This window comes from Psittacula echo (assembly GCF_963264785.1).
Source record: "Psittacula echo genome assembly, chromosome: 4".
In the NCBI taxonomy this organism is placed as follows: domain Eukaryota; kingdom Metazoa; phylum Chordata; class Aves; order Psittaciformes; family Psittacidae; genus Psittacula; species Psittacula echo.
This window is the reverse complement of record NC_137738.1, coordinates 31,212,630-31,229,805: the sequence shown is the minus strand read 5'-3', so window position 1 is coordinate 31,229,805 and position 17,176 is coordinate 31,212,630. Positions and strand designations below refer to the sequence as shown.

Here is a 17,176-nt window from a genome sequence, read left to right as displayed (position 1 = left end):
TACCTAAAGGGGTTTATAAGAGCTGGACAGGGACTTTTTACAAGGGTATGTAGGGATAGAACAACTGGGGATGGCTTTAAGCTGAAAGAGGATTGGTTTAGATTAGCTATAAGGAAGAAATTCTTCACTATGAGGGTGGTGAGGCACTGGAACAGGTTGTCCAGAGAAATTGTGGCTGTGCCATCCCTGGCAGTGTTCAAGGCCAGGTTGGACAGGGCTTTGAGCAACTTGGTCTAGTGGAAGGTGTCTCTGCCTGCAGCAGGGGATTGAAACTGGATGATCTTTAAGGTCCTTTCCAACCCAAACCATTCTGTGATTCTGTGAATCGGAAATAGAGAGAGGAAAAAATAAATCCTGCCCCACAAAAAAACCAACAAGTGATGCACAATAGAACCGCTCACCACTCGCTGACCGATACCCAGCCTGACCCAAGCAGCGATCTGGGCCTTTCGAGTAACTGCCCCCAGTTTCTATACCAGGCAAGACTTGCTGTAGTATGGAACACCCCTTTGGTTAGTTTGGGTCAGTTGTTCTGTCTCTGCTTCCTCCAGCTACTCCTCACTGGCACAGCATGGGATTGAAAGTCCGTGATCAGGGTAAGCTGGCTGATGCCAACCTGATGAAGTTTAACCATGCCAAGTGCAAGATCCTACACCTGGGTCGGAGCAATCCCAGGCACAGCTACAGGTTGGGCAGAGAAGAGATTCAGAGCAGCCCTGCAGAGAAGGACTTGGGGGTGTTGGTCGATGGGAAAATGAACATGAGCCAGCTTCAGTGTGCGCTCACAGCCCAGAAAGCCAACCGTATCCTGGGCTGCATCAAAAGGAGCGTGACCAGCAGGTCGAAGGAGGTGATCCTGCCCCTCTACTCTGCTCTCATGAGACCTCACTTGGAGTATTGTGTGCACTTCTGGTGTCTTCAACATAAAAAGGACATGGAACTGTTGGAACAAGTCCAGAGGAGGGCCACGAGGATGATCAGGGGACTGGAGCACCTCCCGTATGAAGACAGGGTGAGAAAGTTGGGGCTGTTCAGCCTGGAGAAGAGAAGGCTGCGTGGAGACCTCATAGCAGCCTTCCAGTATCTGAAGGGGGCCTACAAGGATGCTGGGGAGGGACTCTTCATCAGGGACTGTAGTGACAGGACAAGGGGTAATGGGTTCAAACTTAAACAGGGGAAGTTTAGATTGGATATAAGGAAGAAATTCTTTACTGAGAGGGTGGTGAGGCACTGGAATGGGTTGCCCAGGGAGGCTGTGAATGCTCCATCCTTGGTGGTGTTCAAGGCCAGGTTGGATGAGGCCTTGGGTGGCATGGTTTAGTGTGGGGTGTCCCTGCCCATGGCAGGGGGGTTGGAACTAGATGATCTTAAGGTCCTTTTCAACCCTAACTATTCTATGATTCTATGATTCTAAGTGCTACTGAGCAACAGCTAAAATATTGGTGTGTTATCAGCATTGTTCTCAGATTAAAGCAAAACACAGCACTGCACCAGCCACTAGAAAATTAACTCCGTTCCAGACAAAACCAGGACAATAACACGCTTAGGTTCATTGTTGCGGGACAGCAGTGCCCTTTGCCTAGCTGACAGAGCCTCTCCAGCAATGACAGCCTCACAGCAGCCAGCAGGGTTTCAGTGCCTGAGGTAGCTTAACCCAGTTTCTCATGTGTTTAATGAAAATCAGCAGTGGATGAGATTTGCTGTTCAACGCAAAGGCTGAAGCACTTAGGAACGTATGAGCAGCTCTACCTTCTTAAGACAGATTTATTTAAAAATGAGTGGTGGCAAAGTTATCTTCCCTCATTGAAAACAAAGCACAACATCTCACCAGGACTGTGGGGATTTACAGCCTGGTTCACAAGTTCCCCTTGCCTCCTCTTGTCATCTCAGGGCTGCGTGACTGAGGCGCTCGGTGGAGAGAGCACACCACTCCCTAGGCAGGTGACCTAAATCCTGCTTTTCCTGTCAACGCTGCAGGGCACTGAGGCGTTTGTGTGCTGCCTTCCCTCTCTCCCCATCAGTTAGATGCTCCGGGAGGCTTTCACCCCCAGCAGGCACCATGGGACAACCCAGGGGCATCCTCTCTGATTGGAGCAACCCAACTGCTCCACGGTCCCCAGGGCTGAGGAGAATTCCACCCTGCAGAAGGACAGCCTGCAGAGGCACCAGTAGCAGGACCAGCATCACACACGCTTACCCACATGGGTGCACACAGGCGCAGTACAGGTGAAAGAACTCTGCCCTTCTCAGCTCCTCCCACAGTACTCTGCAAGTGCTCACTTCAGCGCATGTCCAGCAAGAGCGTCTCTGGCCAAACAGCGCACAAGTGTCCCAAAGAAGTTGCAAGAACAGCAGATTTGTAGGTCTCCGCACTGCTCAAAGCAGGGGGAAGAAGATGGAGCAGGAGTGTTTTAGGGACGAGTGGCAAAGGGTCACTATGGTGGGATATTTTGTACCTTTGGCACCTTCATACAGGCCTTGAGTTTCATGGGATGCTCCCTGGGTGGATGTGATCCTCCCAAGTCAAACTATGGCCAAACTGCTTCGCTGTAACTTTGCAGCTGTGGTTGAAAAAAAGACACAGGACTTGTGCTTGGTGTGGCTGCCAAAAGTTAATTAAAATAACAAAAACCAACTAAGGAGAGGGCTGTGCGTATGACAGGGTTCATCAGTCGCATCAGGTAGAGCCTGTGCTTATTACATGCGTCAGACCAAGCTCCCTACAGCGAACTTTCTCTACCTTTCCACCTCCTCAGGGCTAATTTAAGAGCTATTCTTTGTAGCCCATAACAGCCATGAGAAAAAAAATCAGGTTCTGTTCTGCCAAAACGAGGAAACTGGAACAAGGGAACCTGCAGGAAACTTGTCCCGCTGCCATCTCCGGCTTTCCTCAGGAAACCTGTGCTCCAGGGCTCTCAGTCACAGAAAACAGAGCTGCCAGCAGGGCCTATGGCCTGAGCCCTCCCACGGCGGGATCCAGGCAAATAGAAGCTCATCTCCTGGGAAAGGGAAGGCCACTTCCCGCAGATAAAGAGGCAGTGGGCTGGTATGTTTAGGTGAACACAGAAATAGCCATACCATACAAAGAAGTACACAGACAAGCATTTTCTCTGTGGATACCTTCCACTCAGCCAGCCACTTTTGTACATACAGTCCCCCCAAATCCAAGAGTGGTAACCTCCCCTGCTCTGAAGGGCAGCCCCTGACAGAACAGAAAGCACCAGCTCAGTAACAGAGCTCTTCACACTTTACAACCCATGTTGTAACTATTTGTTAAATAAAACTTCTATTGGAAGAGTTGTCAGGAAGAGAATTACACCAGCTGAAGAATGAGATCCCCAATTCTCAAGTTCATCGGTTTCCCAAGACGTGTTAAGCATCTTATTAATGTGTTTTCAGACCTTCTGAAAATTGTATCCAATCTCCTACATCCGGGCTGAATGCTCTTGCTGGAGGTCACATCCAAACAGAAGCAGAGAACTTGGCACAGATACCACTGTTGAAGATGGTACAGCTTATGCTGGTTAGGACACAGGACAGCTACATCTCATTTTACCTTATACTATAAATTTACTGACTTTGAAATACACTGTAAGCTGCAGCTCTGCAGCTGCTTCTCTCACTGTGCACCTCTTTCTCTCCCCTTTAACTTTTTTTCCCCTCATCTTTTCTACCTAGACATCAAGATACCAGTGTGTCATCTCTTGTAGCTCCTTCTATGGCAGAAGTCCTGACCCTTACCCAGTGACCTAAAGATGTCACCCTCTCTTGAATAACTCATTCAGTAGGAAAAGTAAAAGCAACATCTTTATACAATCCCAAAACCAGTAGGTGAATGGTTTGCACCATACCTCACAGAGCACACACTGCAGAGAAGACAGAGCGTTTTCTTTCTCAGGGTTGTCTAAGCCAAAGTGTCACATTAAAAACTCTTTATCTCCCTTGCTCCCTCTTCCTCCTCTGCTGCCACTACAGGCATTGCTGGCTTAAGACTCAGATACCAGCAGTAAGGCTGTTTTGGTACAAGTAGTAAAAAATATTATCATCATTAAAGGTATCTCAACTGGAAAGCAAAACAGAACAGTCCTCGGCTCTCTAGAGCCTTCAAAAGGCCAACTCAACTCTCTAAGATGGAGAGACAACAATAAAGTTAATCTCATCCTGCTGCTTTATTCACTTAATTGTCTCAATGGAACAGGCACCAATGCTAGCCCAGGGGAAGAGAGGCAGGATCAGCATCAACAAATAGACTGAGCATGGAGCTGCCACCTATGAACCCACCTCATGTCCACTTTGAGAACAACTTGCTGGGCAGGAAGAAAGGAGGCACAGAGGTAAACAAAGTTAAAAGTGTTTTGCGGAAGCCATGCTCACCACAACAGGCTCTTGGTAGTCTTTTTCTAACCCTCTTTTTGCCACAATGCCCAGATTAACCAAAGGTGAGGTTTAATTAATACAGGTGTGCCAGAAAGCAGCCATTTGCTACTTCAGATCCTTTTCATTAATAATAATAATAATAATAAAACAACCGCTTGGATTAAAAACATCCACTGGGTATAAATAGGAACTTGAAATCACACAGGTCCCTCTTCCTGCATATGGAGCAACAGCAAGCTGCTGTGCAGCCAGAAATCAAATCAAATCAAGAGTATTTTGCACCCATTCAGACAGCCTCTTGGAGGGCTGTGCAGAGAGAACATCTGTGGACTGACTTTTTTCCCAGTTTTTAAGCTTGATTACTAGCAGATCTTAAAATAGCTACTGGATGTTAAGCTGTAAATAAAACGTGCAGTCTAACAAAAGATGCAACCCTGACATTTGTGCTCATTCTGTAATCATGGCTCATTATCCCAGACTATTTTTTCTCAGTGGTTTCTATTCATTTGAAATCATTCTGTGCAGGAACCAGCCTCTTACCAGAGTGTTCGATAATAAGTTATTGCTATGAAATTATCCATTGTATTTCAGTCTGAATTAGGACACAGGTGATGCACACACGCAACTCAGGACCATATAAATTTTACAGAGTAACTATATTTAATATACATTTAAGTAAGACAAAGGGGATCATGGTATCTGTATGCAAAAATATAGCAATTTAAAATAATTAAGGTTATGGCAGTAGCACCCCAGCCAAGAACCGGAAAATGCTCTGCAGGAACCGCTTGAAACATGACAACGGTCCTTACCTCAACCTCAAGTACATCATAGTCTTTTAACCTCTCCCAGTACTTATCTTCCTTTCCAAACGTACGCAGGCATCTTCTGAAAAATTGAGGATTTAAAATACATTTTTGTTTGTCCACACACAGGATCTATTAAATGTTCCCTTATAAAAGAGGCATAAACACCCCTGGTTTTATGCAGTCAAGGGCAAGCAGAGTAAACCCATGAATCAAAACTGGCTATAAAGTATGACCTGGAATTCCAGAAAATGAATTACACTGAATGAGAAACTTTTTTTCTATATATATGCTTGAATATAAGGCAAAGGAAACAATGGAGTTCTGGTCAGTAGCAATGCAAGGTTTGCTGAACAGTTCACTGCTGGACAGTCCGTTCAGTCCTGATGCTTATATTAAGAAGTTTACTGAGAATAGCATGTACAGAAAATGTGTAAGACTCTAGGCAGATACATAAGGGACAGACTGCTACAGTCAGCATTGGATTAGATGAGAAGCTTCTACTGCCAAAAGCCTGTTGTGATTATCTTTCAGTATTACCTGTCACCTCACAGGTGTCAAAGGGCATTTCAGATGGAGAATCCTCATTTGAGTTCTCAAGATACAATCTTCAAAAAGCTTTTCCTCCAGTTTACTGCAGTTTGGCAGAACCTCTCTGGTTTTGCCAGCCATAAATATTAAAGCGCGATTTGCTTGATTTGATTTAGACTTTTTGAAAGCACGGACTTCTGGCACATGGGGACAGCAAGTTTGCACCTAGAGCCTGATAGCTAACAATCTTCAACATTCTCAAAGAGTAGAAGTGTTTAAATCTTTCCTGTAACTGCTTCTGCAGGTTATGGGAGCTGATCATGTCCTTGGGGCTTGCTGTAAAGCTAAGTTTCACACACCAGGTGCAAAGGTCCTACTCCTGCATGCCACAAACCCGGAAGGAAGGATGTATCCCAGGAACTGCCTGACCTGAGGCATCTCTGAAGCTGGACAAAACAGCACAGATGAGATTTTTTACTTACTCATTCTTCTGCTTCCATTTACCCTCCCAGAGAATGCTGTTTGCCTTGCTGCTCACCCCTACCAATCAAGGTGATGCTGTAATTGTGCACCATGCCCTCCTATATCAATAAGAGAATCTCACACTTTCACAGCTTTTCATCACCTACCATGGAGGATTTGCTTCCTCCCCAACTGTGGCAGTGCCAGTTCATTTGAAAGCTCTCTGAACTAGACCTGTGAAGTGTTTGCCTCACAAAACATCTTTCTTAAAAAGAGTGGGTTTGGGTTGTTTTTTTTTTGGTTTTGAGTATTTCAGATCTAGCTTCAAGTGCACCACAGACATCTGAGCTACTACCCTGTACAAATAGAGAGCAGAAAAGACCACACAAGCAGACGTGGACAGGCATCCCTATCAGCTGTGAGAGCTGTAGGTGCTGCCATCATCCTGCAGGCTGCAGGATGCCTGCCAGGCTTGGCCTAGTGAGGTCTGGCAGGGACAGTCCAAATCTTGAGAATATTAGGCCTAATGGCGCAGGAGGAGGAGCTATCCTAATATTCTAATAGACGTACTCTTGACCATGAGGGTGCTGAGGCACTGGCACAGGTTGCCCAGAGAAGCTGTGGCTGCCCCAACCCTGGCAGTGTTCAACTCAGGCTGGACGGGGCTTGGAGCAACCTGGTCTAGTGGAAGGTGTCCCTGCCCATGGCAGGGGGGCTGGAGCTGGAAGAGCTTTAAGGTCTCTTCCAACTCAAACCACTCTATGAAAACAGAAACTTGCTTTTCATAAACGCAAATATACATCCAGAAATACACACTTTTAGAATAGGAACATCATGAAACAACAAAGCGAACTGAAACATTTGAAAATTAATCTATCTACAAGCTCCAGGCACACTTCTGGGTTTTACCCACTTACATTAACCACCACACACTTATCTATAAAGCATTCTTTATTTAAGTTAAACAATTTTTTCAAGGATGGTTTCCATCTATAAAATGAACAAAGTACAAGCTCTGTACAGCAGACTTTTCAAACCAACTGAAAAAACCATTTCCAAACTATGTTTTGAAAATCTGCAAAACAAACAGTATCACCATTCTTGCTCTGAAGACGGTACGAAAAGTTCTCAGGAGACTCCATCGTAATTTGCTTCAAGGGCTTTTCATTTATCTTTCAAAATGGGCAAATATCTTCAACATGAAACCCCTCTAAAATCACAGTAAGTAACTTTGGCACACTGTCATGTAAACATAACAAAAGGATACAGCTTCTTGTCCGTTCTCCCAAACAAATGCAACATACAGGTCTCCTGTATTAAAACCCCCATGCACAGCATCCATGGGGAATTAGTGAAAATATTCCTACTTTATATGGTAACGGTTGACATGAAAGACTTAAGAGGTGGAACATGATTTTTTTACTAGCACTTCTGATTCAGAGGTAAGAGGCAGGTCAATATTCAGAGATGTGACTGCTGATTTCAGTTAGTACTACTCTTACTGTGATCAAAGTTGCAAATGGAAATACTTCCATGGTAGAAGCTGAGTGTTTGGGTTTTTTTCTTCCTTTAAATTTTGTTTTTTAGAACCTCAAACAACTGACTTGCTGCTGAGCCCATATTTCAGCATTTCTTTTTCCATAATATGAAGAAATCCACTGCTATGTTTCTGAATCGTGTTCTTTAAGTTCTCAGCTATGTTAAGAGGCTACAGATACGTAGAGACTAAAAGCTGAAAAACTGTTTACCCACTGCATGGCCTTTAAAACAGGCAAGTTTTGGAGTCAGTGGATTGTGAAGAAGTGGGAAAAAAACCAAGGTATTACTTATTCATAAAGTCAGATGACGGATGGGAGAAACTGGATTTAGTGCCCCACTGAAAAAGTATGCAGGTACTTACAATCATAACTTCAGACACACAAATGGGCACACTGGCTGGCACAGTTAAAACCATTTCACCCAGCAGAGTTCCACTCTACACCTAATGTAGAGATGCAGCCAAAGGAAACCGTAAATAAAAATTAAAATTAAAATAAAATAAAATAAAACAACAAAACAAAAATCAGGAACTGCTCTACTTCCAGGAACAAAGACAGAGGGGAACTGTACCGGCACACTGCAGTACAGCAGATTTCCCTATGGCCAACCCTTACATTTTTCCGAGATCCATCATCTCATCCAAACCACTTCCTGGCACTGCATGTCTACCCTAATCTTTGTCACTGCTGTCTCACTTATTAGTACTTATTTACCTTTGCTTTTGATTTTAAAAGCTCATTGAAGCATTTGCTTTCAATAGAAAAGTATATAGTCTATGCAAACATAAGAAAGGACAGGTCAAAGTTGCAGTTAACTTTGACAGTATTATTTTTATATAAAAATGACATCAGCTGGACTGAAGCTGCAAAATGCACAGGTTCTATGGTTAAAACACATAGGATCTGCTGGTATCCAGGCTGATTCCCAGAGCCAAGCCTGAATCCATTCAAAAGCTCCATTTAAAGAAACAAAATGGAAGAAAATTTCCCAGTAGTAGGTCTATAAATTAAGCAAGTGCAATTCAGAGATATTACATAGCTGCTCATCCTTGCAAGTTAAAATTCAGGGCTTGTGCTGTCGACAGTGACATTACTATTGCATCTTATTTCTACAACTCAGAAGGGGAGTCTGAGACTAATTTTTCTAATTAGGGCCAGAACAAAACTGTGCTGAACCCACATGGCTGCACTAAAGATCTGCACCGTTTATATCGTTTTGTAACAAAAGAAGAAGTATTTTAAAGACAAAGTACTATAGAAATGATCAACACAAACATCAAGTATAAGTTTAAGGTTATCAAGAGCACATGTAATGAATTTCCAAGTTGGAATAAGCAATCAGAGCTATCATCTGTGCAGATGCATTGGCTTTTTCTGCTATTTTCTTTCTCCTCCTGAGTTTCACGATCTCCAGTGAGGGCGAAGTGTTAAGAAGTAGATCCAGTTTGCAAAGCAAAAGCATCCAGTGTTAGCACGGACATCATACCCAGCAGCACAAAATCCGCACCTTCATAAACTTTCACTCTCCTAGCATTCCAATCCAATTTCTGTTTATACATATGTCAATCACTTTGTTGATAATCATAGGATGATGAAAACTGATATAAACCGTTGGGAGCTGACAATATATATACTTTTATATATTTATATTTAGAGTCCATCATAGAAAAGTTCATATTCAAATTACCAAGTACACACAGGAGAAAAAAAAAAGCCTTCAAAATGACACTTCTGTTTCTGGAAACAACAAACCATGATTTCTATGCAAACGGAGTTTTCAAATGACCTTCTCCTAGCAATTGTTCCCACCCTCCCTCCCACACCCTGTTCCCCACAGGTGTTTCTTCAGATCCTTTTTTATCATACATCAGTTGTTCCTAGAGTTAATTATCTGCTGTGCAAGTGTGTAACTGAAGATGGAAAGCAACCGTTGAAGTCTTCACACCAAGAAGGAATTGTGCTGCAGTCATGTTCAGCGACACTTTTGCAGTGCTCCAAGTCCCCTGGATCCCTGCTGTCTGCTTCAGCACTCTCCTATTTTCAGATAAAGGTGGAATACTGAGGTATATAAGTTCCGTGGAAAGTTTTAAGAAATACATCAGTAATTCAATCAAAACTTTGCCCAATGTCTCTGAATCGAAACAGCATTTCACTTGTAAGTCTTTCTACTGCTGCAGATTGAGTGTGAATTTCCACTGTTGTGACAAAGAAGGACTGCAGATCTCAACGGTGAGACCACCATTTTTGGCATTTCGGCTGTCTAAACAGAGGTTGCTGCCAACGTGCCTCAGTTTAGAGTTGCTTTCAATTTGTTCCCATTTCTGAAAGAGGAAAAAAAACCCCAACAGTTACTGAGCTAGAAAAGCAGGAAAAATACATCCTGTCCTTTGAAGTCTTCATAAGCTTCCCTGGCTTGTGCTTTGGAAAGCCACGAAAACTTCAATAACAGTACACAATTTCAATGATCCTTGAATAAGAGCATACAAGTTATGGCAAGCTTTGACAAAACAACTGCTTATTCAGGTAACATACTGCAATAGATACAAAATGCACACAATTGTGTTACCTGCGTGAAACCTTTGATCTGAAGGAAAAAAAAAAGTCACAAAACCCATCCACACCTAACACTGCAATTCTAAACATAGAGAAGCAAGAAACACAATCACTGAAGACAACTTTACATAAGTCTGTCAGACACCTTTCAATTATATAGAAGGCAACCAGTCAATCTGTGCTGTTAGAAGGTCTTTGCTCAAGGTGATGTCAAGTATAGAATAAATCCCAAACACAGAAGTTAAAAATAAAATAATAAAAAAAAAATATTAAAAAAAAGTGCTTTTTCTTTTATATTTCTAACATTGTCCCCTTAAACCTTATAAAAAATATCTTGTTTCCTTAGTTTTCTTTTCTGGAAGGTGGCAAGAATATTCTTCCTTCAGCAAGGAATAGCATTTTTGTTATCTGTCTGCAGAACTGGAGACACAGAACAAAGCTGGCAGATGATCAGAACTGATGACTTAGCAGAAAGAGATGAATTGTTATATGACTAGATCAAAAAGATGGTATGACTGCAAATGTGATTTTCCTCAGGCATGGGAAATAGATGAAGTTGGAATGCTGCATTAATGAAAATGAACTGAAGAAGTCAGGTGCTGTTATAAATAGGTCACATGTGAAAAGAAGAAAGACAAACCACACTTCTAAGACACAGATTACATAATCTTCAAACTTCACGGGATAACACCTTTCAAGAATACATTGTGGAACACATATCCTATTTCAGAAATCAGATGTGGCAGCTGAAGACTGTTACACATCAGTGCTGTTGGGTGAAACCTCTACAAAGGCCACTGTTTGAATAAAACCTCTTTATATTCATTAAAGATTGCACTGGCCTACGAAAAGAAAAGCTCAGTACACAAGCTTATTCCTGCTGTTCTGCCCACACATCCTAACTTTACACACACAAGCAATAGCAAGACAGAGTGAAGAATAGAGCCAATAGAAGATATGATTACCAGCGCATGTTCTTGCATCTCTTTCAAGGAAGTCCTTGTCTTCCCCACTGTTTGCATAGTGCATTCACAACATACTAACCTGTCTGCTGTCATTTTCCCTGCAGCCCTGAAGTTTTATTAGTGAACCAGGTGCTCTGTCCACGACAGTAAGGCACAAATCCATATGTTTCACTGACTTGTCCTTTGTTAAGGCCCATTCCTAGAAAAAGGAAGAAAAAAAGTGTACAAAATTATGTATACTAACACATGCACAAGGCACACATGCCGTCTCTGCATACGCAGCACAGATAAAATCCTGTAAATAGCTACGTATGAATATTAGAACAGTTCATTGCTTCCCATAGAGCAGGAGAGGAAAAAAAAGTTCCTTTTCAGACACAGTAATAGTCATTGCTTCAGTGTCAAGCTCAAGGCTGGCTCTTTGCTCCCTCTGCTGGCTTTGCACAAGTATAGCGGTCAGTCACACTGGTCCTCAGGTTTCAAATATTTGTTCAAGTATTTTTCCAGCTATATCATTGGTCTCTCCCTGTGCATGTGTTACACCCTCCCATATCTTCCATGTACGACAGACTTACATATATGTTAAAAAAAAATATATATAAATAATAAATAAATATATATAAAAATATATAAAATATATATTAATATATAAAATATTATAAAATATATATTATAAAATATATATTAATATATAAAAAATATATATTAAAAAAAACCCTAAAAGCTTGGTCTTCAGCATCGCTGGCCACCCTTCCCACTAAACCATGCGTTAGCATAGTGAGGAAGGAGTTTTTAATATGATAGAGACCACCAGAAAGCAATACACAGGACTGCCAAACTCAGGGGTAGAGGGAGACTGTTATAAAGGCTTGATGTACAATAGAATTTCCTTTCCATGTATTTAAGTATGCAGCTCTTAAATTGAGAGCATCGGAAGCTGTTCTGTATGTACTGCTGCCCAGCTTGCTTGATCACAGCATCCTTCTACACAGGGCCTGCTCTTGTGCTGATGTTCAGACTCTCTCCATGTCTTTCTCCTCAAAGTTTGGTCTCCAGGATATAGACTGGTCTTCATTTGTGCCATTATCCTTTGGAGGGAAGAAGCTGATCTATCAACTAAAGCCAAGCTAATTATCCAAATCATGCTCATCACTACTTAAAATGGCACACTTCAGCTTTTCTCCAAAAAACTAAAGAGGATTCAGAGTTGCAGAATACAAAACCCCAGACACACAGGGTCAAGCCTGGCTACATTTAAATGTTATTTTGCAAGCAATCAGTGTTTCAGAAAAAAATCGACAAATCCCATCCCATTTTTTAACTTATTTTCTGGTATTATAACCAAATTTTTGGCTTCCATAGTCCCATTTAAAATTAGCAAATTCAGTAATCATTAAATTCTTTTGAGAACAGATGCTCAGGAAACAATCAAAACTTCTAACCCACAGGATTACAAGTAATCACCACTGCACAGATACCATAGTATGCAAATACTAGAGTAATCACAGCTATGCAAAACAAAGCAAAGGCAGGAACACTTTGTCCCTTTGTCTCCCAAACCCTTAAACTGAAAACTTTTCACTCTCAATATGGTAATCCCAGATGACAACAAAATTACTTGGCTTCTCAGTTCTGCCCATTTTGTAAGATGTCAACAAGAATCATTAATAACCACTTTTAACAACTTAAAGAATTAAGCAAGTTATTTTCAAAGCTTACCAGGAATCACAAATGCCTCTGAAACAGAAGGCCCCTTTATAAGACTTATACTGAATAGTGACAGTTGAAAATACTACCACGGAAGTGGTTAAAACTTTTATTTGAAAACCTTGTAGTCAGAGACAGTGAAAGTCTTGAACATACTGCTTTATACATTTTTCCCCTTCCATCAAAAGGCTGCAAGAACATTCCCTCCAATCCAATACGAATTCTGCTTGGACACAAAACCTGGTTTTAAGCTGTTCTGCTCTTAATCTGCCTGAATGTCTCTGAACAGGAACCTATTCAAAGCAAATGCATATTGCTTTGGCAAGGTTAGCTCCACAGAAGAAACCACACAGAAGATACGGTCAGATTCAGGGAAGTGAGCTTGAAAGAATCTAACTTTGTATATCTATAGAGAACACAAAACATCATCAGAAACTCTCAAGAACTCTGCACCAAGGCAATTCTGCATTGTACACTCCTTCTAAAAACCACTGTGGCGTTCTGAGAAGATGCATGTACTTTCATGAGGGTAGTAGAAAAAGCCTCCCCAGATATATTCTCTTTAATGATAAGGAAAAGAAGCATACTTCAGGTGTATAATCTTAAGGTACTTTCTGACGCCAACTATTCTATGATTCTATGATGGCAATGCATTCAAATCAACATGATTTATCTTCCAGGAAATAAGTCCTTTATTTTAGCCTTTGTTTAATTTTAGGATTTTCCCCTTCTAATTTAAATCAGAGTGAGCAAAATTCTGATACTCATTCAACAGCAAATTTGTAAGTGGTGAACCTTCTATTTTAATGGATGTACTTGAAGTATTAATTTTGCATTTGATTTATAGTCAGGTTGATTCTGAAGAGAATTCAGTGACAAAGCAGCACAGAAAATAGTGAACACACATACATATATTTCAAGAGCAAAGTCACAACTGTATAAATAAGATTCTTTAAAATAATTAATGCTCTCATTTACAGATTTGACACATTTGGGATTAGTTTAAGAGTAGGATTAGAAAGGATTTGCTGAAATACTCCCTTTACTGTGAGTGAATTGGATATAACATTTACACAACTCTGTTTTCTAGAAGAGCCAAATGGGGATTTAAGACAGATTTTTTTTATAGCCTAGTACTGAAAATCAGAAATGAGTAGTAGGTTATCACAGTAAAGCATTCTTCTACTTTTCTGACCTTAGGCCATATGCTTAATACAATCCAAATCTTTCCTTAAGCAAAAATTCTACACACACACACACACACCCCCAACCACACCAATTTATTGAAAAAAAGCTTTCCCTACAAGTACAAAACTCCTGGGAAAGAAGTAACTGGCCTCTAGCGAAAAAGCAAATATTAATAGAGACAATGGATAACCTCGATGCACACTGAATGAATCTCTGGACTCAGATTCTAATCCTGAATATGTAAAATTATACCTGAGAGAGGACTTATTTAGCCAATCTCTTATAATAACTGATATGGAGATATTAATCTCTTATATTAGAGATATTAATCTCTTATAATAACTGATCCAGACTTATCTTCCCATCACCAATACACAGAACTTGCTTAACAAGTTTCACTTTATTATTTTATAAAAAAATCACATACTATGAAAAAATAAAAATAAAAGTAATGGCATACAGACCTGGTTTCCCCCGGCATTATGACATTCGTAAACTCCAACAACTCCATCTGCAAAGTGGCCCAAAGTGTCAAGGCAATTGGTACCCTGTTGCAAAGCCCCAAAAGCTATATCTTGATGATCAGGTACCCTAAAATAAAACCAGAAATATCTGCTTAATTCCATTTCTTTGATCCATTTTTAATTTTTTCAACTCCTTGTTTTCACTTGGAGTATTTTAAGATAACAGGTTCAAGATGCATGATGACTACTATCTGAAAATCTCAATCTTCCAAGGAGGGAAGGCAATTACCTGGTCATGAACTGATCAAACATGACTAAACTTGCAAGCTTAGGACAGAATACAGAAAGACCTGTACCAGAGAATGAGGAGTGGAAGGTGTCCCTGCCCATGGCAGGGGTGGGGTTTGGAACTAAGTGATCTTAAGGTCCTTTCCAACTGAAACCATTCTATGATTCTATGAACACACAAACTCAGCACAAAAGGCAAATTAAAGATTATTTAAAGATGATTATTTAAGATCGTTCAAGCTGAACGCTATCAGTTAAGGTATCAAGCTCTCTTGAGGTTTTTTCAGCCAAGCTAGCTTGCGGCAGAAATACGACATTCTACATTTTTTCCCCAGACTGTTTTTAGTGAAGCATTGGAAAAGGGGTTAGAAATTTAAAAGAAAACAAAATCAAAACCCATCAATATTTTGCTGATATCTATTTTCTAATGACGGCACATAAAACTCATATAGTATGGAAATACATAGGCAAACCTGTTCAACAAAGTATAGCTGTGAGGTAGAGTCTATGAGTTCATGTCAAACAGTAAAGCAAGGGCGTATTAGCTCCTTTTAAAACTTCAGACTATAAAATGAGTATAATAACTTAACTCATCAGAACAAGCACATGAGAGATGACACAGAGTAAGATGACCTTATACTTAAGTAATGCTTATGGTAGCACATTTTCCAGGAGAGCTTGCAAGATGTATTTTTTCTGACAAATAAAACAAAAATAAATATCCTCTGGCACTTTTAAGAGACAATAAAGAATAACTTATTCAGCATCATCCTGGTTTACGAGACTCTTCAGTGTACGCGGTTCTGTACATGTTTCACTAGGGCTGTAATGGCTGGTGCTCTTGCATTCCAAGCCTGTACAGCACTAGTAGTTACCTGACTGTACTGACATGAAATGCCCCCAGGAAAAAAAAAAACAAGCAAGCATTCTTATAAGCCAGTGTTTTACTGTTACAGTACCAATATCAGGTTGACAGCAGACAAACTAGTTTATAGTCTCCAATTTGACTTACTAAATCGTTATTGAACAAATCCCTTTTTATCCTTTCAAAAAGTATTTCTCTTCAAGGATTTTTCATTAGTTAGGATGCATTCATGTTACAGAAACTGTTAGCAGTGTTACCCCTCATTTCCCTCTTCCTTCCCCAGAGCCCCTCCCACTCCCCCCCCCAAGTTAGTGATTATCCAGTGACAGAGAACAAGAGACAGAACGAGCAGAAGACAGAGCTTTTCAGTCTTTGGCAGTTATCCTTGTCTGCTAAACATACAAGGCCCTCGTCTGCTGACTTACTTTACTTGTATTGTACTGAGATTCAGCGTCTTCACTCAACTAGACATGTGCTTAGGCAAAGACTAAAGCTTTAAAGGGACAACAACAGGATACAGAACTGTACTTTTGAGCAAGCAGCTTTTTTAGGAGACTAACTTCAGGCTCAGATAAATTGAGTCCTTTGGACTCTGTTCTCTAAATTACCTGCTACTGCAGCTGTAGTTGCAGTAAGTAGAAAAAGCAGCTTACTAGGGGGAAATGGCTCTTTAGAAATAGAATAAAACCCAAAAGCAAGTAAGTCCACATAAGGCATTGCTTTCACAAATAAATTAAAAAACATGCTTCACATTCAAGGAAGGAGAAAGAGGAACTGATGATATGTGGGGAGGGGAAGAAAAAGAGAGCACTCCATATTACCTTCAATTCAGCCAAAACTCACCGTAACTCAGGATAAACATTTTCAAGATACCACTTGAAGGGTTTGCAGCTAAGTCTCTTTCTAAGTTCCATTCGGCTTTGAATACTAGAGGGAGTTGAAAAAAGGAGCAGTTTTTAAAGTCAGGCTGCTGTCTCCATATACATTACGGAAAACACAGAAAATTCAAAAACAGTAGAGCTGAAGAACTTTTATCTTCAAGAGATAACACAAGAGCTACCACTGCATTCACCTCAGAATGTGCTATCTCACAAAGAATAAATTAATAAGGCAAAGGTGCTTGTGACTTACTTGCCATAAGGTACATTCCTGGCTGAAGGCACTGCTGCGTAATAGAAATTTTTGTACTCATCCATCCAGACTTCTGCTGCCCTGCGTGTATTTCTAGGGACAACCATATAAAACACAGAGGTTATATTTTCTCTAGCTGCAATCAAACCACATTGTTTGCCCTTGGGTTGACTTTAATCTCTTCTAGTACTACATAGCCAGTGGCCTCAAGCCACACAGAAGATTCCCTATTGAAAACTCAAGTAACAGAAAACTATTAGGCAGTAACATAACTGAAACCAATACATTTAGAATAAAATTT

The 17,176-nt window shown here is 40.8% G+C and overlaps 1 protein-coding gene across 1 annotated transcript in view; it reads right to left on the bottom strand.

The window, feature by feature from the left end:
* Positions 1-9,879: 9,879 nt before the first annotated feature.
* GALNT2 (polypeptide N-acetylgalactosaminyltransferase 2) overlaps positions 9,880-17,176 on the bottom strand; it is a gene marked incomplete at both ends in the record, with an annotated part of 100,249 nt that continues 92,952 nt past the window's right edge. The window contains 5 exons of the mRNA XM_080615626.1: positions 9,880-10,035; positions 11,312-11,431; positions 14,592-14,718; positions 16,588-16,671; positions 16,876-16,968. Of these exons, the coding sequence (XP_080471752.1) occupies positions 9,880-10,035; positions 11,312-11,431; positions 14,592-14,718; positions 16,588-16,671; positions 16,876-16,968 (580 nt within the window). The remainder of the gene's footprint in view (positions 10,036-11,311; positions 11,432-14,591; positions 14,719-16,587; positions 16,672-16,875; positions 16,969-17,176) is intronic.